The 27,153-nt window shown below is 36.9% G+C and overlaps 1 protein-coding gene across 6 annotated transcripts in view; it reads left to right on the top strand.

Annotated features, from left to right (window-relative positions):
* naaladl2 (N-acetylated alpha-linked acidic dipeptidase like 2) overlaps nt 1-27,153 on the top strand; it is a 635,527-nt gene that overhangs the window by 87,194 nt on the left and 521,180 nt on the right. The window contains exon 1 of one of the 6 annotated variants that reach the window (XM_017358282.4): nt 12,065-12,161. The exons of the other annotated variants lie outside the window; for them this stretch is intronic. Within the exon in view, the coding sequence (XP_017213771.2) occupies nt 12,119-12,161 (43 nt within the window). The 5' untranslated portion in view covers nt 12,065-12,118. Of the gene's footprint in view, nt 1-12,064; nt 12,162-27,153 lie in introns of those variants that run through there. 6 annotated transcript variants of the gene reach the window in all.

Here is a 27,153-nt window from a genome sequence, read left to right as displayed (position 1 = left end):
TGGTATGGTTTTTCACACAAGAATTGAGGATTCAGAATTTCTGGAAGAACAGATCAGCCCTTTTTTAGTTGTAATGCAGTTTGGCCCTTTATATTGCCTGCTGCATCATGGCCAAGAGAACAACATTCTACAAATAAATATTTAAAAAATTGTTGTGACTTTTGTATTTGGCCGTTGGTCTGTACATGCACAGATACATGCTTAATGTAAGCATGAAAACTTTTTCGTTATTTATGGAAGTTTTTTTGTGAACTGAGCCTTATTTTCTATTTGCAGTTTTACTTTGGGCAGTTTGATGGGTGATGGAAACATAGCTCATGTTATTAAACAACACAATGTTTGAGAATTTTGTAAATTGGACATATTGGGGCGACGCAGTGGCGCAGTAGGTAGTGCTGTCGTCTCACAGCAAGAAGGTTGCTGTGTCGCAGGTTCGAGCCTCGGCTGGGTCAGTTGGCGTTTCTGTGTGGAGTTTGTATGTTCTCCCTCCGTTCGCATAGGTTTCCTCTGGTTGCTCTGGTTTCCCCCACAGTCCAAAGGTGAATTGGGTAGGCTAAAATTGTCTGTAGTGTATGAGTGTGTGTATGTGTAAATGAGTGTGTATGATTTCCCAGAGATGGGTTGCGGCTGGAAGGGCATCCGCTGCGTAAAAAATATGCTGGGTAAGTTGGCGGTTCATTCCGCTGTGGCGACCCCAGATTAATAAAGGGACTAAGCCAAAAAAAAAAAAAAAAGAATAAATGAATGAGTAGACAGATTGCAACACTAATGCACTTCTCTTCATTCATATTCATCAAGAAAACAGTGTTTAAAGGTCACTTTGAGTTCATTTAATGATTCACTCCCAGTGATCTGATGCCTAGATTGAGCCTGGTTTCTCTCAAGCTGGTTTTGTTTTCCCTTCACTTTGTCAATTGGTGAAATTTGTTCTTTGTCACTGGTTTGCTTGGTTTGAGACTTGTGAAGCTTCACTTTCAGTGAAATTTAAACTAAATGTAAATGCAGTCTCAGTTTACTAAAACGTATTTGTTAAGCTGCTTTGACACAATCTACATGGTAAAAGCGCTATAGAAATAAAGATTCATTAAATTCATGTGTTTTGGTTCTAATGAACTTGTAATATGGAAAAGTGATTTAAAAATGGAATGTCCTTGCATATTGTAAAAAAGCCTATATTGTCAAAAGTACAAAATTGTCATAAATTGGCTTAATTTGAGAAACTATTTGTACAAAAAATGTAGTATGGCAATCACGGGTAGGAGCTGTCATGGATTATTTTCTGGGAAATATCTACAGACTGAAACATGGAACATAATGATTTTTTTTTTTTTCATTGTGTTTTTCTGCCATGAAAAGTGCTTTATACAGCTCTATAGATTGCAGTCAGCAGTGTTGAGCCAGTCTGTCAGCATATAATGCAACATATAGCAGGTTGATGTGATGTTTTCCACTTTCATCTGTCAGGCAAAGCAATGTTTTATTTTTTTTTTTTTCTCCGTTTTCTTTATAGAACATTCAGGAGAGTGAAGACAGAAACATCAAGATTAACAATGATTAAATTGCTTGGCATATTTGATCCCTGCCAACAGGTGTAGCCTACATTTGTTTATATTCATGATATACTCAACTGTTGACATTTATTTATTTATTTTACAAGATCTAAGTTTTGAAAAGTCTATGCATTTAATTCATGCAGCAACCTTATGCTCTCCCTCATGAAGTTAATACGGAAGTAACTGAAATTGCTGTTCCTTGACTATAGCATAGGCTGGCTCCGTAAGCTAACACATCTTCATTGGCTGCCATGTTAAAATGTGCAACTTTACAGCGGAAAAAAAAATTGTTGTTTACAGTTTATTACAAAAATTGTGTTGGTCTATATAGCTAACATTACCCTTCATGTCAACTGTGGCAGTAGGATTTATTTATTTTTTTAATTTAACTCGGTCGTTTAATCTATGTTAAGCCTTAAAATCCTGCATAATTAAGGGTGACTTGAGTGACAAGTCTCTGCTGCTTACCATCATGTCACTGTCATACTTATGCTTTTGTTTAATGTGGCTTTACATAGTTGATTGCCTTTAAGGATTATTTCTTACAATTATCAGATAATATGGCATGCTATGCACTTTATTGTAATCATAAACCATTCAAGCCTGGCCTCATTTTTTTCCATATTCCTATATAAGAATATATTATATAAATTTGTTAGATCTTGAATGCATTCCAGAATATGACAGATTAATTAGCTGTAGGCTACAGAACAGTTATCTGAAGTAATTAGAAGTAAATAATATTTTCCTCTAGAAAAACGCCGTAAGAAAATTGCTTAGTTGCTCAATGCAATAAAACGGTGTTTCTAAATGACCAAACTCAGTAAACACATCTAATTTCTATACATTGATAAAGTATACAACCAAGCACATTTCCCTGGCAACTTTTAGTTAAATGTGCGCTCTTCAGAAACATACGGGTGACATAATGGACACCTACGTCTGTTTTTATACAATCTATGGTTTCGTCTCAAGCTTTTTCATAATATAAATTGTTCACTTGTAGTAAAATAACATTTGTGATGGAAGTACAAATGTGATCAAGACCAATTTTAAATACCATAACAACTAGGGCTGTCAAAATTAGCGTGTTAACGCACACAATTAGTTTTAAATTTCATGCGTAAAAAAAAAAAAAAAAAAAAAAAAAAAAACGCAGTTGCAGTTTTTATTTATTTTTTTTTTATTTCCTGTTGTGGTGACGTTTGTTCAGGGTCGGCACTTGCATAGAGGCAACCTAGGCAGCCGCCTTGGATAGCAGAATAGTGAGCGGACCCCCCGATCCTCACTTTCATCTTCTACACCCACCCCCTCCCTCACGGTCCTTACTTTCATCCGCATATTGGTGTCCATGTAAATGTACTGAAGTGAAAGTGGCAGATGAAGTCGCAAGCTGTCAAAGACAGCCCATTTCTCTTCCTTTATTCTACTTCCATGAGCCCTTACATTTCATAAGTTTGACGTGTTTCCCCCCCTACACAGCAACGTTGCTGTGTCAGAATCCTTGCTTGTAAAATACAGCCATACTTTAGAATGCTTAGTTTATGCAAATTTGATGAACACGATAATTGTTGTCCATTGTTTGTAGTCCACTTAGAATCCAACATGGAAATCATTTTTGTTTGTTATTGGCATTGATTGTTTTTAAATTCAAATGGCATTTAAATAATTGTATTTTTTATTTCTGTAATAAATACCGCATTTCGTGAATAATCAGGATTCATTGCAAAAATTTTTTTTTTTTAAATCGTTTGACAGCCCTAATAAAAACTCCTGCAAATACATGCTAAAACCTATCCAATATGCACTATACTGCCAGAGTTATTAAGACATCTTCCTTTTTTTATGCATTAACTTAGTCCCCTTGGAACTTGCTTTTGAGCACTGGTGTGCAGTCATGATGAAAGGGGAAAGGGTCATCCCCTGTTTTCAAACAATTTGCAGCATGGGATTGTCCAAAAATTATCGGTATGCTGAAGCGTTAAGAGTTCCTTTGGAACTAAGGGGCCAAGCCCAACTGCTAAAAAAATAAATAAATTCACCATAATTTTTGATCGACACACATTATTGTTCGGTACTGGTTCGTGCTGCAAACATTGTCTACACAGCAGCATAGCATAATAGCATACAGGGCAAATGCTTTACCAAAATCTAAGGTAAACCAAACATTAACCATTAGACTGTAACCCCCCCAAAATGATTGTTCAGTTGGATTTAAATTACCACCATAATTGCATATGCAAAAAGGATAAAATACATAACTGTTCATGAAATAGCTATATTTAATTTAAATAATCAATTTTAAACTTTTTTTATTGTTAAGGACAAAATCATTTAATAGGCCAGCAGGCAACATTTCAGTTTCATTTGTTGTTGTTTATAACAAATTAAAATTAATTAACTGCAGGTAAGATTATTAGACTCTGGCTGGTTTAAACTTATGCATTGAGTGACCCACGGTGCCTTCCTTGTGCATAGTAGTGCATTTATACTTCTGCATTCTGTTTGTGTTGCTCTGCAATAGCACTTTTGAAACACTAGCTGGCAGTAGATTTTTGTTCCACTGTGTCGAGTCTCTTTATGGGTGGTTTGTTTTTTTACTGAACGCTACAAGTAGCTAAAACTCCCTCATTCACAGGTGGGAACTAGCAGACATGCAACGACTTTTTTGAAAGGTGCTCATCAGCATCGGCAGTTCAATACACCAGTGGTCAAAGATGTGCACTGCGCTTGTCATAAATAACAATTTGTCAGTGTTTTCAATCACAACACTTATTTTGGATTTTAAACACTGGAATACACATTAGTACTAGCAAAACAACTATTTACAGGTCAAACACAGCTGTTGTTTTTGAAAATTGCAATAATCATAATCTGACAATGTGCTTTATTCACTTCATACAGTATACACATTGTGTGCATACTTAGACAAGTTGCACTTTTGCGCACGCGGGTTAGTTTAGCACAATGATCTCTTCACAGTGGAAATCTGATATTGGCCACATTTATAACAATGTGAATATGCAAAAAATCAGATCTGAGAAAAAAATCTAAGCACTAAGCCTTGCATTATAAACGTAGCCATAGTTTATGTGAACATTCATAATTTTGTCATAATGCTGAATTGTATTTTTGTAAATTGCAACTTTGACTTGAAACCTGTATCAAAAAATAAATAAATAAAATAATAATAATTTAATTTACAACAATCCCAGTTTAATTCTGTAGTATGCCTATACCACTAATTCCTAAGTAGTTTCATTGTGGCATCATAAATTAAAAACAAAGGCGTTTTGGCAAATAATTGTGTTCTCCCTTGCTGAAATTCTATAATAAATATTGTTGGCTTTGTTCATGATATTTCACATGCAGACCTTCTGTATTGACAGTTTCTTGGCCCTGCGTGTGTGAAGTGAGTGCTGTGCCAGATGCTAATCTCACTAGCCTACTTGTCCACATGTCTATAAGTGTAAGCATCTTGAAACATCGTTTGGTGCACCGATCCCATCACAGCAGATTATCAGAGTAACAAGTGACTGCGGTGGTGATGTGCTGTTTCCCACCCGCTCTTCCTGCTGAAAGCATTAGCAACGATGCAAACATGCTAATGGCAGCAGCTTGAGGTAAATCTTTGCGCTGTCTGATAAGATGGAGGTGCAAGTTCAGGTGTAACCACACAAATGAGCCATTCATTTGGAACATACAGTTTGTGAGCAGTAATATAGGGCTTTATGAATTCACTACTATAAAAAATAATAATCGTTGTTATTATTTATACAACAGTTTTGCCTGGTTCTCTAATCTGATTGGCTGATAGCCGTAATATATTTAAGTAATATCGGCACCTGTACAGCCTTTTTACCCTTTGTGTATTACTCCGCCTACATACAGCCAGTAAAAATGTGGAAGAAAGTAGTTCCTCATACAAAAGGGTTTTTGAGACTCTCCATGTTTGATTCTGTTTTTATATACACAATTATGCCATCAAACTGTTGTATAAATGCAATATCACACTTGTAGCAGTGTGATATGGCTGTATATCCGCACTGGTGGGGGCACTGAGCGCAACGCACGCCTCCCACCAGTGCCGATATACAGCCATATTGCACTGCTATTCGTGTGATATTGCTCATTTATATATTAATTATATTATATTATATTATATTATATTATATTATATTATATTATATTATATTATATTATATTATATTATATTGTTGTTACAACTACTATTATACTACTTTTAATAATCAACGTCATCATCATAACCATTTTTTTTTAATGATTTACTTACAAATAATTGTTGTTGTTGTTGTCGTTTTTGCTGTTGTTGTTTTGGATTCAAGTCGAAACCCATTTGTCCAGGACTCTTTCTATTAGATATATAGTATCCATTCATAAAAAAATTGTGAAGAACAATGAAATATGGTCTCAAACAAAGACATAAAATCCACGAAAAAATTATATATTCAAATACTCTCTGCTGTCCACTTTTGTATCCCTGGTTGCAAAGATGAGACGGTTGAAAACATTCTTCCCCTGCTCCATTTTGTGTGGTAAGCTCTTAATCATAATTACTGGGCTTTGGTGAATCCACTTTTTGTGTTCTTTCACTGGACTACAGACACAGCCAGAAATAAGAGTCTCAGTCTCTAAGCTTCTATTGATTTATTTTCAATGCGTTAGAATTACACAAAGACCTAGAGGACAGAGACGAAGAGGAGGCCCAGGTGATGTTATTATCATGTGCATCTAAACATTAAGAAGAAGCCTGTGAACATGAGCCAAGACCCCATCACTTAGAAACCATGGGAAGTAACAGGAGACCACAGTAGCATCACTATTCAGCAGCCCCTGAGATTCCCATCAAGATTTCAACAATGGGGCCAAACAATTGGCCTGAATGTTAGGCCTGCTGGTCTTTTTTTGTTTTGTTTTGTTATGTTTTGCTCAGCGCTCTGTAAATGTGTAATATAATAGGGGTTTGCTCGCAGTTAGGATGTTTCCTGTGGTAATTTGGTTATGTTTTTCACATTGAGAACATCTTTTGAGGTGTAGGTGCAGCAAATGATGTCATTTTTCAGGATCTGATGGAATCTGGACTTCAGTTAAACCCACGATACTAATATCCCACACACTTTGATTGTCACTCCTAGAATTAAATATGGTGCTACCCAGACTTTTAATTCACTCTCATCCATTAAATCTGAATGACTTTTTTATTCTGTGAACTCGCATAATTGTTAAAGGAATTAAAGGGGCCATATAGTACAAATCTGAATATATCTAGAAATAGCTGAATCATAAGTGTTGAATATATGGAAATGGCTATACCATGAGTCTCAAACACCATTGCTTTCTTGTTTTCATGTAAATCTAGCTAGTGTAAAATACTGGACAAAAACAAACCAATACGTTCAAAACACAGACTGGTATGTTGCACACAGAATTATTCATTTGCACACACTCAACATTTGCATGCACTTTTTCATGTTCTACTTTAGCCGAACCTGCAGGAGTAGAAGTTCAGCAGCCAAACCACAAACTATTACTAATAATTTATCTGCTCGTATTAAAGTTACTATGTATGTTGGACTCTGATTTTGAAAACTTAATACACAGGAAGACCAATAAAACATAAGACTGGTCCAAAATTAAATTCAGCTCTGCAGAAACTTCCCGTCTGAAGAAAGGTGTTAAAACTGAACACAGAGCACAGAAAGTTTTACGCTTTTATTGTTGTGCAGAGAAGTTGTAGAAAAAGAGGACTTATGTCAAGGGTGCGGCCAATGGAGGACTGGACAATGATTGACAAATGACGAATTTCACTAAACTTCACCTGTTAATATCAGCTGCCTGTATAAGTTGAAAGTTGTTTGCCATCTCCTAAATGTAACTGTTTGCATTGCATTGAGGATAACAGAATTCTGTGAAACGAATTATTCATTTGGATCCAATAAATTGTTCTGATTTTTGACATTGAAAAAAAAAAAAAAACACTCCTGACCTTTTTTCTTGAGCATGCATGGAATTGTTTCAGTATTCCAACACGCCCCATTCACATGGGCCTTCAGCGTCAATGTTTCCCATTCACTAGGAATGGCTGACGTCAGGTATTGCCAAACTGAATTGTGGATCTGTCAGCAGATCTCAACTTTTCAAGGCTCAATGGAAGCGTCAGCCAATCAGATCACTTTATGCAAGTTCCCCGGCTCAGACAGTAGATGATTGTGGACTAATTTCAATAGATGATGCTGCTAGGGCGATTGTGTCAGCCCCAACTTCAGACACGTCCTTTAAGCGTTGATGCTGAAGCCCTATGTGAATAAGGCGTTAGAGTGTGTGTTGGTATTCCTTCCTTCCTCCTTTCCTTTCTTCCCAGGGCTAGGAATTTGCTTACATGTTAGGATATTTCCTGTGGCTATCTGATTATACTGTTTAAGAGCATATTTTGGGGTGTATTGCGCAGTGAATGATGACTTTTTTTCCAGGAATGTGATAGATAGTGAAAACGGTAAACTGAACCCTCTTCACTTTATTAAATCATGGACCAGAGAAACCCATCAATGTGATGAATGTTCCAAAGGCTGAGCAGTCATCAGATGTGTTGAAGAGAGGAACTGGTGCCGTCGCACTCTCATTAGACCCAGGGGCCATTCTTTGGACTCTCTTGTTAAAATCTTTATGCTGGCCTGTTTATTTTGCTGGCAAGAAGATTTGCATTCAGCATATCAAAAGATTTCCATATCCCTCTAAAAATGCAGTTTAAACTTGGATACTTGAGGTGAAACATCTTCTATTTGTCTTGTTGTGGGCTCTCTTTCTGGCTCTCTCTGACGTCTGGACCGAAAAGTCGACTTTGCAATTTATAATTATGGCTGCCCACTGAAGACAAACCAGAGTTTTGTATCACTTGTGTGGGCATGTACTGTTCTCAACCATCAACATATATTTAAATACACAGTTTTAAGGATGGCTCAGCTTTAAATGGCAATTCTAATATCATAGACCTTGGGTACGTTTACTGTACATGGACACCAATCATTTTAACATGATTAAGACAATACTCTGATCAAAAGTCTGCTGTGTAAACAGTGATTTTTAATTACCTTAATCTGACTAAAGTCACAATCCAATTAAGACATGTGGAGTATTCTTATTTTAGTGGCATTATTGAAGTGCAGTACAGACATGTAAACACCTTAATCAAACTATTACCATGCAGGACTTTTCCACCGCGTTTTGCAACAGGGTACTCTATACAAATGGCTGTTTGACACTATTCTCTGTGGTATCAAATTCCATTAAACCACTAGTTCTTCATACTGGCATCCAATACCTCAGTTTGTCACGGGGACAAAGTGAAACTACAAAACTGCAGTTAAACACGAAAAAAAAAAAGAAATACCCAAAATTACATGAAAATTCAGAGGACATGTGGATAGCGTGAATATGCAATGATGTTAATTGAAATTTGTGCTCTAACATGTAAAATGGAATCATGAAAGGAAATTTCAAAAAGTTTTCAAATTGTTTTATTCAGATTAAGGCAAATAATTTGATTACTGATGTAAACAGTCCTTTTCATTTAATGTAATTTATAATTTATAATTTAATGTAATGTCCTTGCTTAACCAGTCTGTCGAGCATCATGTCTGCACTGCATTTCGGTTATAACCCAAAACTCATGACCATAGGTAAGAGTAGGAACATAAAATGACTAGTAAATTGAAAACTTTGCCTTTCGTTTCAGCTCCTTCTTAAACACAACGGACCGATACATTAACCGCATTAAAAGAAGGCCTAACAAGGCGTCCCAAATGACGTGACAGGCCACGTGCTGCCTTCTCCGCCCACCTCCAAACAGTACTCCAGTCAGGCAAACGCTGTAATAGCTTGTAAAATGGCTAGTAACGTTAATGCAATCCTCCTATAACCAACAGCGGGTCTGCGTGGGGGAGCACTTTGGTTTCGGTACATTTATAGCTGTGGATATGAGACAGGGCTCAATTTCGACCGTTTTGGTCGCAAATGCACCCAAAATTTTACCTATGCGACGTCAAAATATATTTAGGAGCATTTGTGTGACTGCAAAAAATTGATGTCAGGCAGTTTTTACAGTAAAATGTTCACCACGTGTGCGGAATGAGGCATTCACACATTATGCATCTTTGCACCTAAAAACACCAAACGCATCGCTCAGGAATGGTTTAAAACAGTTCACGTCAATGTGCTGCAGTGAACAAAGCCTGCAATGCTTGCCGTGCTTTCAAGCTCTTCTTATTGGCCCACTACGCTAGAGCAGAACGCGAATGGATTGGTTAATATCAGCTGTCAATCACTCAGTTCCAATGACAGGGAGCTACAGCAGCAAAAATGTAAAGTTTTGAATTCGAGAGAATGACAACGACACTGACAGATTTAGTTTTAGAACCAGCTAAAGTTACAAATAATGGCACATCTGATTAGTGATCATGTAATAAATACCAATCCAGGATTTACACTTTTCGAAGAGTGCATGGATAAAGACCCAGTGGTAAGTCTGCCATTAAAATGACTAAATCATTCACCGTAAAGCCGGAGGATCAGAGTTTTCAGGTAACTTAAGTGTTTGCCACTGAATCTACACATTTTAAGCACGAGATGTTCTAATTATTATATTATTTAACCCTTCATTTAATCATCATAATGCTGTCAATTGTGCGACTGACACTGCGTTCACCGCCACTAAAGAGCATGCATTATTTATTTATATATATATATATATATATATATATATATATATATATATATATATATATATATATATATTATTATATACACACACACTCACACACACACATACATACTTGCATGCATATATACATACATATTTGTATTTTTGAGAAATAACTTGACTCGGTTTACATGCAAACCAATAATCCAGCAATACAATAAATCGTAGTAACGAGGCTTTATTCACTTTATTAAATCCATTAGCTATAAATCCATAATTGCTCCACTGAAAAAAAAGGTGGTTTGACCTCTCCAATCTCCAGGTTGGAGGAAGATCCTCACCCCAGGTGGAGGAGTTCAAGTATCTTGGGATTTGTTTTGCAAGTGAGAGAAGGATGGAACGTGAGATTGATTGGTGCAGCAGTAATGCAGTCAATGTATCGGTTCGTTGTGGTAAAGGAGCAGCTGAACTGAAAGGAAAAGCTCTCAATTTACCAGTCAATCTTTGTTCCTACTCTCACTTTTGGTTGTGAGTTTTGGGTTATGACCGAAAGGACAAGTTCTCTAATACAAGCGACCTACATAAGTTTCCTTCTGAGGGTGGCAGGGTGCACGCTTAAAGATAGGGTGAGGAACTCTCGAAATAGAGCCGCTGCTCCTCCACATCAAGAGAAGTCAGCTGTTTCGGATGCCTCCTGGACGCCTACCTAGGGAGGTGTTACAGGCATGTCCCACCGGGAGGAGACCTCGAGGAAGACACAGGACACGCTGGAGGGACTAAGTCTGGGAACAACTCAGGATCCACCCGGAGGAGCTGGAGGAAGTGTCTGCGGAGAGGGAAGCCTGGGGTTCTCTCCTAGGATCATGAGCAGTGTTGAAAAGAAAATTGCATGTTTTATCATGGTTGATCAGGGCCGTTGCATTGTTTATTTCTTATTCAGGTAACAGTAATAATGGATAATTACAGGCACGATCATGCTGTGTTTTGTTAGTCTTTATCAGCAAACGAAAGTGCATCGCATTAATTAAGCAGTTTAGCTATTTTAAACAAGGAGTCTGCAGTTGGATCACATTATTTGCAGTCCTCCATTAATCTTTTATAAAATCCCATTCATTTTTTATGATGAGAAAAACAAACAAAACAGCCCTCAACTCCTAAAATAACCCAATTGTTTTCTAATATCTGATTGTCATTGTTCTTTCAGAGCCATTTGTCATCATTTGTGCTGTATCAGCCTTATAAAAGTGAATTTGAGGACTAAACAAAGCAGAACGTCGATGATTCATGCTATCGGGCCATTCTCCGCCAGTTCCACTCCTCATTGGCTTCATTGTCGTATCTGCTTACAAGGCAAAGATAAAGTCAGAATGGGGTTTCTTTTCCCCTAAGGGGAAAAGAAGCTCTAGGTTTATAGTTTTTCCTTGTCTTCTCGCCTTAAAATTGCCATTTAAAAGTTGCAATTACTTCACAAGCAGTCTAAAATGTGCACGATAAAGAGCTCCTGCATTGTAGCATCCCAGGAGGTGTAACTGATTCATTTTTGCGCATTAAGTAGTTGTTCTAACATGCAACAGAGTACATTTTCAGGCCGGTGTGTCCAGTTTCAGCAGGTGCACGCGGCGCAGCGGGGCGGAGGAGGCACCAAACAGGTTGGATGAGTACAGGTGAGCCAGGAAGCAGCTTATGCTAATTTGTCAACATGAGAGAGGAAATCCTACTTATAGCCGCACTTGTGAGAGGGAGACAGGGCTACAAGAGAGCCTATTAGATAACCAATTCTCCTGCCGGCCGCCTCACAGGAGGAGCGTGAGCGAGCGAGCGAGTGGGTGAGGGAGAGAGTGTACCTGCGATGGTGGACACACAGGAATTTCATTCAAATCCAGCCCTGCAAGGTAAATGTTTATATTACCGCCCCACTTTTCACCAGTTTTCTCTCTGCCCTGTTTGAATGGGAGCTTCTGCAGGTGCTACAGGCTTCCTAAGTTGTCTGTTAGACTCGCACTGTGAACTGTTTCCAGCAGCTTTGGTGAAGGAGTCTCCTGGGCTTTCTTAGGTGTTGTTCATTAGCTGAGGACGTGCATGTAGAGAGCAGTTTTGTTTCTGTTTGCATTCTGCTGCAGAAGTGTTGTATGGTGGATGATGGTGTTGAAGTAAGCTGTGTTTATCTTTAAACAAGACGTGATTGAGCTTATCGTCTTGGGTTTAAAGTGAAAAGCTGATATCTTTTAATTTGCCTAACATCTCCGTGAGGGTTCTGTTAACACAAATCTTATCTTAGTTGTTAGTTTATGAGCTTGTGGTTGCGAAGCACATTTAAGAGAGCAACATGTGGAGTGAAGTGCTGAAGGGAAATTTAAAAAGTTACAGTGATGTAACTATTTTTTCGCTTTTGAAAGCCAAGGGAGAGAAAGGAAAAAAAAAACATGAGCAAAGTGGCATTGCTATCTGTCTTTTTTTAGCCATCCATCTGTCTGTCCGTCTATATGTCAGTCCATCCATTTGTCCATCCATCCATAAGTTAGCACCACATCTGTCCATATGCGAGTTTGTTGCTTGGTCTATCCATTTGTCAATCTATGAAAAACATATATATCATTATCGTGTATATATATATATATATATATATAAAATAATTAAAAACTTTTTTTTATTTAAGAGCCTGGAGGTATTATAGACTTTGCAAATTTAGTTTGCAGACATTTGTAGGTACAGACATCTATTGTGTGTGATCTTGGCAGTTTTTTCCTGTCTTTTTAAATATTGTCCATATCAATATCGGAATTATATCGTATCGACTGAAATTAAGAAATATATAGTAATATAAATTTTTGCCATATCATCCAGCCTTTGAGTAAATATGATTTTGTTTGTAGCTAAATTGTTAACGTTGCCAAACAGCATTTCTCATTTTTTTTTTCTACATTTAAGATATCAATTTAAAGAAGTAAAAATACTTAAAGGTTGTGGATCCCAATCTTCAGCTTCTTCTTTTATCGTTGGAACTGCTGCTTCTTTGAGAAAGTTTTTGGCCGAATCCAATAGGAAAATAGGAGAACTACTGAAATAGGAGATTCCGGAGGCTTTTCTTTGTAAAATGTCTTGCATAGAGAGCTAGGCTATATGTTTTTGATAATTCTCTGGCACATAAGTAAAAATAAATTGTAGCAACCTCTCTTTGTGTTTGGTCCCCTGTAAGCCCAAATACAGAACCAGAATAAGCTTCTTGAAAATAGCAGCGTTTAGATGGCATTTAACCATTTGTTAACCAAGGGTTTTATGACATTATTAAAATTGCCTGTTTATTGTTACAAACTAACCAAAACCAATGCTACTGTATCTCCGTGAAAGCCAATGCCTCCCTTTGAACATTGAGAGGTTTTGAGATTGACATTGAGATACATTCTGTGATGTTGTTTAGGTTCGCATAGCTACATTATGCAAAAATATAAATTATAAATATGATATGGCAGTGGACCACCCCCTTAATGCAGTCCTATCACATATTTGCTATCACATGATCCTTTAAAAAAATGAAAATACTTGTTTTGATGCTAATGCTGGATTTGGTTTGTGCATTTTTTTATTTTTATTTTTTAGTTTATCCTATTCAGTTTTGCGCATAAGTTTTAAATGCATTATATCTAAATATATGCATGTTTTGGCATTCACATTAAGCATTCTTAATACAAAATTCTAAAATTTGCTTAAAAATAGGTAGATGCAAACATAGCTATTGATAAGAAACACGCATACATCTGGTGGTGGGGAAGCAACAACTCATCCTTGGCCTTGCCTTCTACCTGCTGACACACTGCTCAAAAGAGCACATCATCCTTCTTTTACCACACACATCGGCCCCCTTTTGTTCACCCCCTTCCTTTTGAAACTGGATCTTTTGAATTTCAAAGGTGGAGAGGAAACCAATGCTCCATCCTGGTATCTAAACCCTGATGGGACGTCCTTTGTTATCTGTCCTCTGAACGCTTGTTCATTGGCCATTGATAAGAACAGCCCAGAAAACCTTCAGTTTTCAAAGGCTTTGTAAAAATATGCCTCAGTTTCTCTGCACCTGCTTGGGACAAAAAAATGGAGGTCTATGTGTGCTATAGGTGGAACGTGGTGACCTTTGTTTTTAAAAAAAGAAGCAGAAATAGAGGAACATAACGGAAAATGAGAGATTAATTTTACTATTTTAAGCACAGAGGGTGGAAGAGTCATTTTGAGTATTTTTTTTAATTTCTTTCCATTTCGTGTTGTTTTGTTTGTTTTGGGGGTTACACAGAGTGCCAAAAATAACATGTATTATTTTACATATTATATTAGATAAGATATTATAACAATGAATAATATATACTGTGCAGGCGCATGATCTAACAGCAGATAATATTTGATGGGCAATATTTTTATTTGTTTAAAAATGTAATAAAGTTAGTGGTAAAAATACATAAATATCATAATACATAAAACATAAATACGTTTGCATCCATGATCAGCCATATTTCATATTCTTTTATTTTATTTTCATTTTTATTTTATTTTATCATTTTATTTTGTTTTATTTAAAAATGCATGCCTTTAAAATAGTTTATCATCGTTGCATAGTGTTGCATACTTGCAAAACGTTTGAGAACAAATGTTTTAATTTTATTTTATTTTAACGGAGCTGTTAATTTAAAATGACACAACTAATGATATGTAAAAATGTGTACATAAAATAACTCAATTTCATATCAATCTCAAGTTTTTTTAATAAGTTTATAATTAATAGTAATTTGTGAAACACTTAGGAATTACTTTAAACTGGTAATTTGTTGCTTGAAAAAGTATTACATGCATAAAAAATGATAATCATAATTTAAATATTTCATTGATTGTTGACATTTGAACTATATCAGTGCTTCCCACATAGGGCTCTATTTTAACGATCAAGGTACAGTCCAAATCACATGACGCAAAAACATTCAGGGTGTGTCCGAATCCACTTTTGCTTTTAAGGATCAAAAAATCCTCTTTGCGCCACAGCGCATGGTCTAACAGGATTGAGCTTATTCTCTTAATGAGTTATAGATGTGTTTGAGGATAAACCAAAGTATCATCAAGCGGACCTTGTAAGTGGAAACACTGAAGGCTTCACTAACGAGAAAACGGTTAAACAGAGTATTAAACAGAGCATCTACAGCACGAGAAGGAGAGAATGAGCCTCCTCATTCTTTACTTTCACTCTTGTGGATAAGGAAACGTGTTGCACGCACAGATATCCATTAGCCTATACAATATATAATTAATTTTGTTTGTTAAGCGCAAAAATTTGTTTTGAAACTTTCTAAATTCAGTTCTAATTTCCAGCAAACGAATAAATAAACAATAATAACGAAGTGTGGTCAAAAAAACTGTTATATCCAAATACTAGGGATGTAACGGTATCAGAATTTCACGGTACGGTAATACCTCGGTATGAATGTCACGGTACGGTATTTATTGAATCATTTACAGGAAAAAACAAAACTTATGAAAATACTCCAAAAAAGTGCCAAAAGTGTCAATGACATACAAATTAGCCATCTATCTGTAAGCTTTGAAACAGGAACTTCAATTTTAATAACAAAAAATTATTAAACCATGTAAAAACAATAAAGTTTCAATTTAGTATTGTTGAAAACTCATCACATTCAACATTTAATCACACTCAGCCCATCTACACAGATGAGAGCTCTGCTAGTCGGACTTCTCATCAAGCATCTCCCGCTGGATCTAATCTCACTATATTTATTAAACGGGATATTTCATTCATCTTGTTGTCTTTATCTAACGACATATTCCCTGACTTTGGTCATTGGAATCTATTACTTGTTCTCAGGTAACGTGTTTTGGCTGAGCGCAAAGATAAGTTAATGATTAATGTAACCACGTACATTCTGTATATTGACTGATCGCTTGCCTTTATTTCCTATAATGTATAAACTTATTGTATGTTATACTTTTAAAATGGCCATTATCGATTCTTAAAACTGATACTCAGCAAAAGAGAGGCTGTGTTTCGTATTTTCACTGAAATTGAAAGGAGGCAGTTGTTATCGGCTCCGTTTTGTTATAAATATCCACACAGTGAAGATGACGCTCATCTTATGCAGCACGACGCCTCAACATGTCTGCTGTCTAAGTTGCTAATATTAAAATGAAAATAGGCAGTTACTTAAATCATGTTTACATTTTATTGTTGATAAAGTGAAACAACGAAGCCAGGGTGATGTGAATGAAGTTATAAAGTACACTGTTCCCTTTGAAGATTTACCCGTGTCCTCGGTATAGTCTGCTTTTCCATATCAAACTGAGAAGAAGAGACTGCAGCCTTGATCAAACTTGCGAAGTCTGAACTTACAAGGAGAGGATGCAGGACTGAACTGTGCGTGTTAGGCTACTTAATATTCAGGAAAAGCCCCAATCAGAGAGGCGAACGTCTGCAGCCCCGCCTCCGTTTTCAGATGTCTCCGTTTTCCATTATTCCACACTGAGACATTATCCACACATTTCGAAACGCTCTGTTTTCGGCGCTCGAGAACTCCGGCGTAGTGTGGCCGGTTGGCGTAACCGTAGCAAAACTTATGCGTTTTCAAACTAAAACGCATTAGTGTAAACGGGGCCTTAGAGTTTTCCAGCTCTTTTCATCCCCGCTTCTAGCAGCACACTCCATTTCCGCATTACTGGATCTGTAGCGACAACAGACCGCAAGGGATGATGGTCAAGCATGGGCTGATGGGTATTGTAGTTTTCGCTACCTCCCGTTCGCTTCATTCGCCTAAGCAAATTTTCTCAGAAGACCTATAGTTTTACCGAGTCATGCGACTTCGGTAATATCTAAAAAAATTAATATTGCGGTATGACGGTATTTACAATACCGTTACATCCCTACCAAATACACATGCTATTCCCCTATATGGGCTAAATCCTGGCAGGTGGACAAATCTAAGCTTGTTTTTAATAAAAACAAATATAACTATGGATATAATAAATACTACTACTAATAATAATATACAAAAGCAAATTGTCATTAATAAACTGAAAAAGGCACACAGAGATGAAGGCATTAAGATAGTGGTTTATATATTTACGTAAAAAAAAAATTTTTTGTAATATTTTATTCATTTAATTATTTTTATTATTATTATTTGTAAAGATATTTGTGTATTGCTGTACATCCTGTGTGTATTAAACAATGTGCAAGAGGGGTGCAGAACTGATGCGCTCTGCGCTGGACTTTAGACCTGCTGTCAGCTGGTCTATTGTGTAGTCTATTTTAGTTCCTCAAAATAGCAACAGGCCAACAATGCGCCTTAACACACCTCTTATCTAGACCGAAACACCCATGAGTTCACAAAGTAGCGCAAATGGATTTGCTATATAAACAACTTGGTGGTAAACGGGAAAATTAATGTTGCACTAGACTGAAAATAACAACCCTTCATAGAAACACGTCTTGCGCCTTATTGCACTGGGTGTATAATAGGGCCCATAGACTTTACTTGGGTGGGTCACACACATATTAAGTGACTATTTGTTTATTTTTATTTTTACTATTATCATCCTTTTACACTATTTTGTATCTGCCCAATATTAAAAAAAATCTGAGATCGATTAAGTAGTGTAAAATATTCTCTCCTTTATCTGTTTCATACTGCTCGTTCTGTGTGTGCGAGAACTGTCAACACTTACATGCGCTGCAGACAAACTAAGATCTGCATCTCTTTGCACCCAGCTGGGGTTTCTAAATCAACTAAAATGTCCGGGATTTGGTTCTGCTTTTGTTTTCTAAGCTGTCGTTCCTTTTATGTGCCCAGCCGCTAGAGCGAGATAGACATTAAATAATAACTTTTTTAATCTAAACTACTTAGAAAATCCAATGAAATTACATCTAAATTGGCTGCAGAATATTTGTACACCATTACAAATGGGTAATCAACTAATCTGTCTTATTTAAATAATTTACGCATTTTATTCTTGTAGTTATAATTTTTAGAGATGTTTTTGTTCCTTTTTTTTCTGTTATTTAGTTCTCATTTGCTGTATTTTATTATTTTATGTCAATATATTGCATATTTTATACATCTAAAATGCTTTGGCAATACTGTACAAATGTCATGCCAATAAAGCAACCTGAACCTGAGATGGAGAGAAGCAGATTTGACCTCCTGAATAGCATAAAAGAGAAATTGTGGATTTTTTTATGTATTTATTTGTTAAACAGATAACAATATAAATAGTGTTAAAAATTGAATTATTTTGTTTGTCGCATGTTTCAATCCGGCTACTACCGCAAGTATACCTGAGGTAAGCACTGTATATATACAACATTTTATGAAAACAAATGATGAAATTTTTGCATCAAATAAGTATCAGACTCAGACTTTTTCGTTTAGTGTACTTAAGCGTTCCGTTTTTTTTTCATAATTACACAAATCTAGTTTTACACTGAATATAGTACTCTATTTGTCACTTTATTTATACAGTACATTCATTTCTTTTTACAGATGTTGGCTTTATTTTGGCATCTGGTGTGTGCTTGGCCTGTTTAGTTCTGCTCAGTGTGTCCCTCTCTGTTAGAGATCTTTTTACAGTTGTGCATTATCACCACCATAGACCTCAAAAACAAACTGACTCGCTTCACACCATGTCACCTCACATTTCCCACTCCGTTTTCCGGCGGGGGGATCAAACCAGGGGAAACCTCCCCTTCAGAGAGGTTGCATTCGGGACAGTCCTGACAGGACAAATGAGACCGTGTCTAGTTTTTCAATGGAGTTACTATAAACAGTTTGTTACTTTACATTAAAGCTTTTTGCATGAATCTTCCGCGTGACACTTCACAACTGTCGTCTTGAGTGCTTGATTTATTCATGATATTCCTTCAACTGTCGGAAAGGAAAAAGAATGTACCTCCCCTCAACTTATTTTTTATTTTTTTTGCAGATGAAAAAGTCTCCATGGGTTCATAACACGTTTGTCAGGTCTGTAATGGATTTTGAAGGAAAAAAAGTTCCCGGCAAAGCAAACAGTCTTTAAGCCATGCGAGTTTGAGGAATGTCTTTCTATTTCCATAAAATAAATGTTAAACTGTTTATCTGAGTTTTTTTCTATTTGTCTAGTAAACATTGCATGATGTGCAGGACAAAGAATACAAATCATGTATACAATAGAAACTGAGCATAAAAGTAAAAATACAGAAGATAATAAAATATTATTCCAATAAAAATATTAATGACTCTCTAAAGTATAAAAAATACCAGATGTTTTACGTTCTGAAGCATTAAAAGTAACCTGTAATGAGTAATCTTCATTATGAAAGAAAACACTGATATTTAATAAGTGTTCTAACAAATATAAGCGTTGCTTTTGATCAAAAGCATCTGCTAAATGATGCAAAGTAATGCAAATGACAATGGCAAAAAAAGTTTAAATAAAATAACAAACTCAATATATACTTTACAAAAAGTGTGTATTTATACAGGGTGTGCATGCATACATACATACATACATACATACATACATACATACATACATACATACATATTTTAAAACAAGGTGCACTTTCATATTTAACCCTCAGGGGGATGTTTTCATTTACTTAGAGCTGTGTTTCACACTGCAGGAAGGTCATTTTCAAAAACCCATAATAGGGGCTCTTTAAATATATCGTAATATCAAAGACAAACTAACATGTTAACATTTAAGCAGGCCAGTGAGTTTACATTTTCACACAATCATTTGAGTCAGTGAGTTGTTTACTGAAGAGTTTTTTTTTTCACCTCATCATTTGAATCGGTGTGTTGTTAACTGAATACTTGCTTCGATTCTATTTTTTGAATAAGTGAATTGTTAACTGGAGAGTCCTTTTCACCCCACCATTTGAAGAAACAATTTATTAATTGGAGAGTTCTCTTGACCCCATCATTTGAATCCTTGAGTTGTTAGCTGGAGGGTTGCTCTGACTGGATCATTTAAATCAATGAGCTGTTACTTGGAGATTCGCTCTGACCAGATCAGTTGAATCAATTTGTTGTTACCTGCATACTCGCTTTGGCCTTATCATTTGAATCAGTGAATCATTAACTGAAGAGTCGCCAGTTGGATTTTAAAGTGTCGCTCTGACTGAATCATTTGTATCAGTGAGTCGTTAACTGGGGACTCTATCTGACTGGATCATTCAAATCAGTTAGTCTCAGGATAACAGGAGACCCGCTTTGGCAAGATCAATTAAATGAGTCAGTTGTTAACTGCACACTTGCTTTGACCTCATAATTTGAATCAATGAATTGCTAACTAGAGATTTGTTCTGACTGAATTGAGTCAATGTTAACTGAAGAGTCACATTTGAATGATTAAACTGTTAAAAGGTTACTTTCTCTCACCACATTATTGTAATCAGACTTACTCATTATTTGAATTAGTGACTCTTTTGAGCGGTTGGATCATTCACTTATCACTTCACATATGAATTCTTTAGTGCTAAGTGTGATCCAGTTTAATAGGTTAAAAGGCACCTATTGTGAAAATTCTACTTTTCAAGCTGTTTGGACAGTAGTGTGGTTTATAGTGTATAGACCGTCATATTGGGGTAAAATAAACACATCAAGTCCTTATTTTCCAGTGTAACAACATAAAAATGGTGGACCAATTGGAGCGGTTTTCAGACCGACCGCAACTTGACGCAGAAGTGCGGATTTCCTGCCCACTGAATTGATTGATAGCTGCGTATTAACATGTCTCCATAGTAACGTGTGTAATCATATCAACAAGACAGCATGTGCGCAAAGCAGCCGGGAAAAATTATTAAAGAAGATGCTTCAATCCCGGTTTGTGGACATTAAATCAGGTTTATTTTGTACATTAACATAACAGATATCCATACAGCAGTGGAGATTAACCTGTATCCTGTCACATTTCCGTGTAAAAAGAGTGCAAAGCTGAACGTGTGTGTGTGTATGTGAGTGAACTTAGTAAGGTCATTGTGTGTGACTCATCACTGCAGCTCAATACTCATCAAATGCATCAAATACTCATTGGTAAAGTTCTTAATGTAGTATTTCTCACACACGTTATGCTAGATCTGCTTCCTTCATGTCTGTCTGTTGTCTGAAGCAGCCAAGGGAGGAGATTAAGGCATGCTGACAGGCACATGGAAACGGTGGGCATGAAGGACTAGCCTTAAAGGCACAATTCACAAAAAACGCTACCTAATAAATCTGATGGGTGTTTTTAAACTGACACTTTACAGACACATTCTGGAGACACAAAAGACTTAAATATGGAAAAAAGGGGTAACCTAGGTGCCCTTTAAAGGGATAGATCACACCAAAGGTTACAGTTGTCATGATTTACTTACCCTTACTTAAGTTTCCTCCTGCTGAACAGAAAACGTATTTTAAAGAAATAAAATTAAAAGGAAACCTGTAAAAATCATCTTCCATAGTATTTGTTTGTTTTTTCTTTCTATGGAAGTGAATGGTTACATGTTTTAAACTTGTCAAAACATCTTTTGTGTTCAACAGAAGAAAGAAACCCATAAAAGTTTGGAAACCACTTAGGGGTGAGTAAATAGAGAGAATGATCTTTTTTACTCTTTTACTAAAAGAATCAACTTGTTCACAAAAGTTAAGCACCGCTATTGAATCTCAGAAGCAAACACTTTCACCATTTCCAAATACCAAGAAATATTTTTTTTGATAAAAAGTAATGTGAAGTAAAATGAAAAGTTTCCCCAAATAAACATAATCTGACCGGTTAAAGTTATTAAATGTATTCTCAATTATGAATGAATGAATGAAATAATGAATGCACTGTATGTTCATCACTTGTGATGTTCCTACTTAAATAAAATTAAGAGGAGTGTTTTAATTTAAAGGGCGCATAGTTTACCCCGTATTTATGATTTAATAATGTTATTATTATCGTTCTTCTGAGTGTGCCAGTTTAGGTTGTTAAAAAGAAAAACAGTTCAGATTTTTTAATTATAATATGTTAGTGTTATTTTGGCGGTGTGTACACAGCTCGCTGTTGTTAGGGGTGTGTTGCTTCACATGAAAATTAGTTTCGACTTACCAACCAACATAACAATGGGGCGGAGCCAAGAGCCTGCTCTGTGTTTGGCAACAGCCAGGCAGACAGAAAGAAGCAACATGAGTGAGAGGACCAGCATTCAGCTGTACATGTACGACTCGGACACAAACCAAGTAGAGAGTACAAAATCATTTGTGTCTCTGTATAATTTTACAGCCAACTGTGTGCTAGTTTAAAGTGCCGAGCTTGTACACTGAGAAAAATAACCACGCACACTGAATTACCTTGGACTGAGGAACCGGTTGCGCTGCCCGGAGCCGCGATACAGTACACCAGACATGCACGTTCGGATGTTATTTAAAATGAAACTATTCAGATGGCGCTCTGTGACGTGGCAAAAACATGAAGTGTCCCGAATCGTGGCTGGGCGCCACCGACAACCGCCGACTTGAAGCGCCATTGTGTGTACCCTGATAGAAACCTATGTTTAGACTTCTAAAATGCATGACGCTGCGCCACGCAGGGCAGCGGTTCTGGTGTGCGACCTGCAGGCAAGTTCGTTATTTTATTTCCAATGGAGAGACACGCACGTGAGACAATCAATATTGGTGGGCTGGGGGACCGTACACCTATGTCAAGTTGCGGCCGATCTAAAAACCGCTCCAATTGGTCAACAATTTTTGTTGTTAAATTGGAAAAAAAAAAAAGGACTGAGTGTGTTTATATCACCCCAATATGACAGTCTATATACTATACCTCCACACATGTCTGTCCAAACAGCTTAAAAAGTAGGTTTTTCACCATAGGTGCCCTTTAAGCAATTCAGTTCAGACAAAACTAATGTTCATAAATCCTCCCTGAGCTGTTTTATGCATGAACAACATATAATTTCCCTTTTTTCAAATGTAAGTGAGGTCAGTGAGGATCACAAACATCTTTTAATGGATAACCATTTAAAAGCCTGAGTCCCTCTATTCAGTAGAACTCAAGGAACGATTTGGCTGAGCTCAATTTGTGAGCCAAATAAATGTAACAGAGAGCATTCCACGAAAAAAAAAAAAAGACTCAATGTTTTGATTGTGGGGAATGTACACTCTGCTTTTTCTCTCTAGCTACTGAATGGAGTAATTTTATCTTTGGCAGATTAGGTATACTGTAAGTTATAATGTGAAGAAACGGTTGATGAGAGTTGATAGCTTGATTCTATTTCATTCTAATAGCATAATTTTAATAAGCTGAACTGTTTGCTAATTTATTTGCTGCTGATCTATATATTTAGTTTTTTTCTTTTGTAAATAATAGTATTAAAACATATTACTGTTATTAATATTTAACTGTTTATGTACAATGAAACAGCTCCAAATGAACATATTTAGTAATTTGGGGATATTTTTTCCCTATTATGGTAGGAATATCACTTATTTTCACATCCCAATGTTGACGGGTATGATCTAAAGTGCTGTTTCATTGTATGTTATGAGATGCGGTTAATGTGGGTGGCTGCAGTTGTAGCAGCCTATGCTTTTAGACGCGACAACACTTGCACTCCGATGAAGGTTACGTCACAGTCACCCGCCCCAAACGAGTGACGTTCAACTCCGAGGCACTTGGTGTGAGGTTCTAATTCAATCCTGCCTCCATTCTTCAGCGCTAAATTCACCCTCATGCTCCATCATAACATCACAACTCACTCACCTCGTCACGTCCCTAGCTAATGCAGATCTAATACAGGACACTGCTGTTTTTTTTGTTTTTTTTTTTCTTTCATTTACAAAGATTTCCAAACAATTTTAAAAACAATTCATGCAGATCTGCAAAAATAACTAGTCACTGACTAATTTCCAGGTTAATTGGTAAAATGTATATGTACATCTAAATGTTTCATGTTTGATGAAAACATTGTAATTTTTTACCAACATATTATAAGATTAACCCATTTCAATATTTAATTTGCAAGCAGCCATGTTTGCTAATAAGCCTTCTTTTGTAAGCCAATCACCTGAGCCCACCATATTGAAGTCGTGACAATGCTGATTGGCTCATGGCTCCTCGAGCGAGTGCATGCACAGTCCAAATGCATCACTTAAATGACTGTCAATGGATCAAGATCCTTTCTGGCAGCAAGATAATGTAGTTACAGCATCTCCCTGCAGGGGCTGTACTTCAGAAACACCCATTTAACACACAAACACGCATACAAAACACTTGGCAGCCCACTGCTGTTGCACAAATTCATGGCACGCATATATTTGTGGATGCACTTCTGCCTGGATGCTAAAATGCTGGAGATGGCAGTTAAGTCTTGGCTTTCCACAAGCAGATTTATGAATGTGACTGGAGAGGCTGTATCTCCAGCTATGACATGCTTGATTGCTAATAGAGCTGGGGGTGTTGGGGTTGTCAGAAAGCAGGTTTGCTGTTTTGGCTCGGGAACAGACCCTTCAAGAGACTTCGGTACAAACATAACAGAAGGAGCCTACAGGAAGATTGTCATGATGAGGTTTCGTGACTAATGCAGCACGAATGGTACTAGCATACTATGTATCTTTATTATAATCTTCTTAGGAAATCTAATGAGACAGAGACTTGCTAATTGACCATCAGTCAGACGCTGAGATGATTTTACCAAAGATTTCATAATGATGTCAGTGCTTGGAGAGGAAATTGAACTTTTTCGATTATCTGTGTTGTATCGATGTTCTTTTTGGGGTGTTATCACCACAGTTGGAACTAGAATGAGCTTTAGAGTCTAGGGGTAAAGATTGGGAAATATCATGCAAAGCAATGCTGAAAGTTAAATGGAGCTTGTGGTAAAAATGCAATATTGCCTTTTAGTAATTGATGTACTAGGTACAAAAATTTTCTTTCTGGACATTGTTATGGTTTCTGGCCATTTTATTAATTAATCAAACTCAGTCTGGAGGTTATGATTATCAGAAGAATAGACTGAATTGTAGAGGTGCGCAATTAATCGTAAACAGATCGCGATCTTGAATCGACCCCCTAGATCAGGGGTCTCAAACTCGCGGCGCGCGGGCCATTTGCGGCCCTCAGTGCAATAATTTCTGGCCCGCGCCGACCGCTGTACACTGACAGAATCAGCGGAGCGGGGAGAGCTCCCCGCTCTGCTGATTCTATCCGTACACAGCGGTGACTGGCATTCCCCGCCCGCCGTGTAAACAAAGGGGCGAGGATGTTGGTGACGTCACCACGCACCCCGCCCCTTTGGTAGACGCTGTGACGGGCGGGAAGTGTTATGAGGGAACTCGCGCCGGCCAGAACCAAGGTAAGCTGTTCCCGCCCCTGCCTGCCACTTAGCTACATATCTGCAGCCTGCCACCTACATAGCTACAGCCTGCATCTTATATATATTATAGGTAGATACAGACTGGTACAGACTGATGTGACTGGAGTGGGGTTGGGGGTGTTTTATTTATACATATATATGCCTTTTTTTTAGTTGAGGGAATGGAAGTTTTGAGTGAGTTCCCCCACTTTTTTCCCTAGGACTTCAATAAGTCAAAGTACAGGTCTAGACTTAATGATGATCATCTTCAAGCCATACTGAGGGTCTCAACTGCTTCCGCTCTAAAGCCAAATGTGATTCAGATTTGAGAGAAGAAGCGCTGTCAAGTCTCTGGCAGCAAGGAGTAGGCAAAAGATGCCATGTTCAGAAGTACTGTTCATAATCTTCACTCAATGTTCTATTAATGTTCAGGACACTTCATGTTCAGAAGAAATAATTAAAACTGTTAATAATGACATTTGAGGACTTTTTTTTGTGAAATCCCTTATGCAGCCCAGCCTCACCCAGACTTTGCCTCCTGCGGCCCCCGGGTAAATTGAGTTTGAGACCCCTGCCCTAGATGATCTTAATCCAGCATTTATATGATTCTGCCAATCATATTTTCAAGTTCAGGAGAGAAGCAAAGTCGGTCGCAAGTCTTCACGTTGTTGTAATGCAATGTTCAGCAACGTGGACACCAAATGGTGTTGAAAGATTCACATACTGTATTTATAAGGTATAATTTACCCACAAATGTCATTTCTGTCTTCATGTAATGTATTGACGGCCGCGGAAGCACACATGACGTGAGCTGCTGACCGTGAGCTGTAACCACAGAGAGGGAGGGTGCGCACCTGTGAATGAAGTCTACTTTAATAAACAGAATTAATTTGTTTAAGTCTTTTACTTTTGCAGTGTTTTTTTTTTTTTTTTTTTTTGCGGACTGCAGGCTAAATTAATTAAATGTGTGTGTGTGTGTGTGTGTGTATATCATAGTTTGTTTTTTTTATGTATATACTGACATATGTATGTGTGTAAGTGGTATTTATTTAATTTTATATAATCTGACAAAAATTATTTATTTCAATTAATAGTAGCTCATTTAGTCATGTTTTCTAATTGATGTTTAAAATTCAAACTATAATGCATATTAATCAATTGCTTCTGTTAATCTTGAATTCACTGGTCTTGTAAACATTTGACATGCAGTATTCACTCATATATTGCTGACATAATTCACACTTAATTACAAAGAAACAAGTCATATAAAGTCTGACATATTTAATTTAAATGTTTTGACAATCCCGTTTTTAGTTAACACAATCGACAATAACAGGACCAAAATGTGCTTTTTGAATCTGTTTTTATACTGTATGAATGTACTTTAAAATGTGTGCTTGTACTATTTACATGGGTGTTCCATGAAGAAAGTTTCTGCATTTTGCTAGAACTATCAGTCACACATTTGCCTCTTCTCTGGTTTCAGGTGACCTTTTCTTTTGCCGCTGTATTGTGAGGTGAAAGCATCAGCCTGACTGTCTTATTTC

This window comes from Danio rerio, chromosome 11, assembly GCF_049306965.1.
Source record: "Danio rerio strain Tuebingen ecotype United States chromosome 11, GRCz12tu, whole genome shotgun sequence".
NCBI classification, from domain to species: domain Eukaryota; kingdom Metazoa; phylum Chordata; class Actinopteri; order Cypriniformes; family Danionidae; genus Danio; species Danio rerio.
The sequence above is the reverse complement of the archived record's forward strand: the minus strand, read 5'-3'. Positions and strand labels throughout refer to the sequence as shown.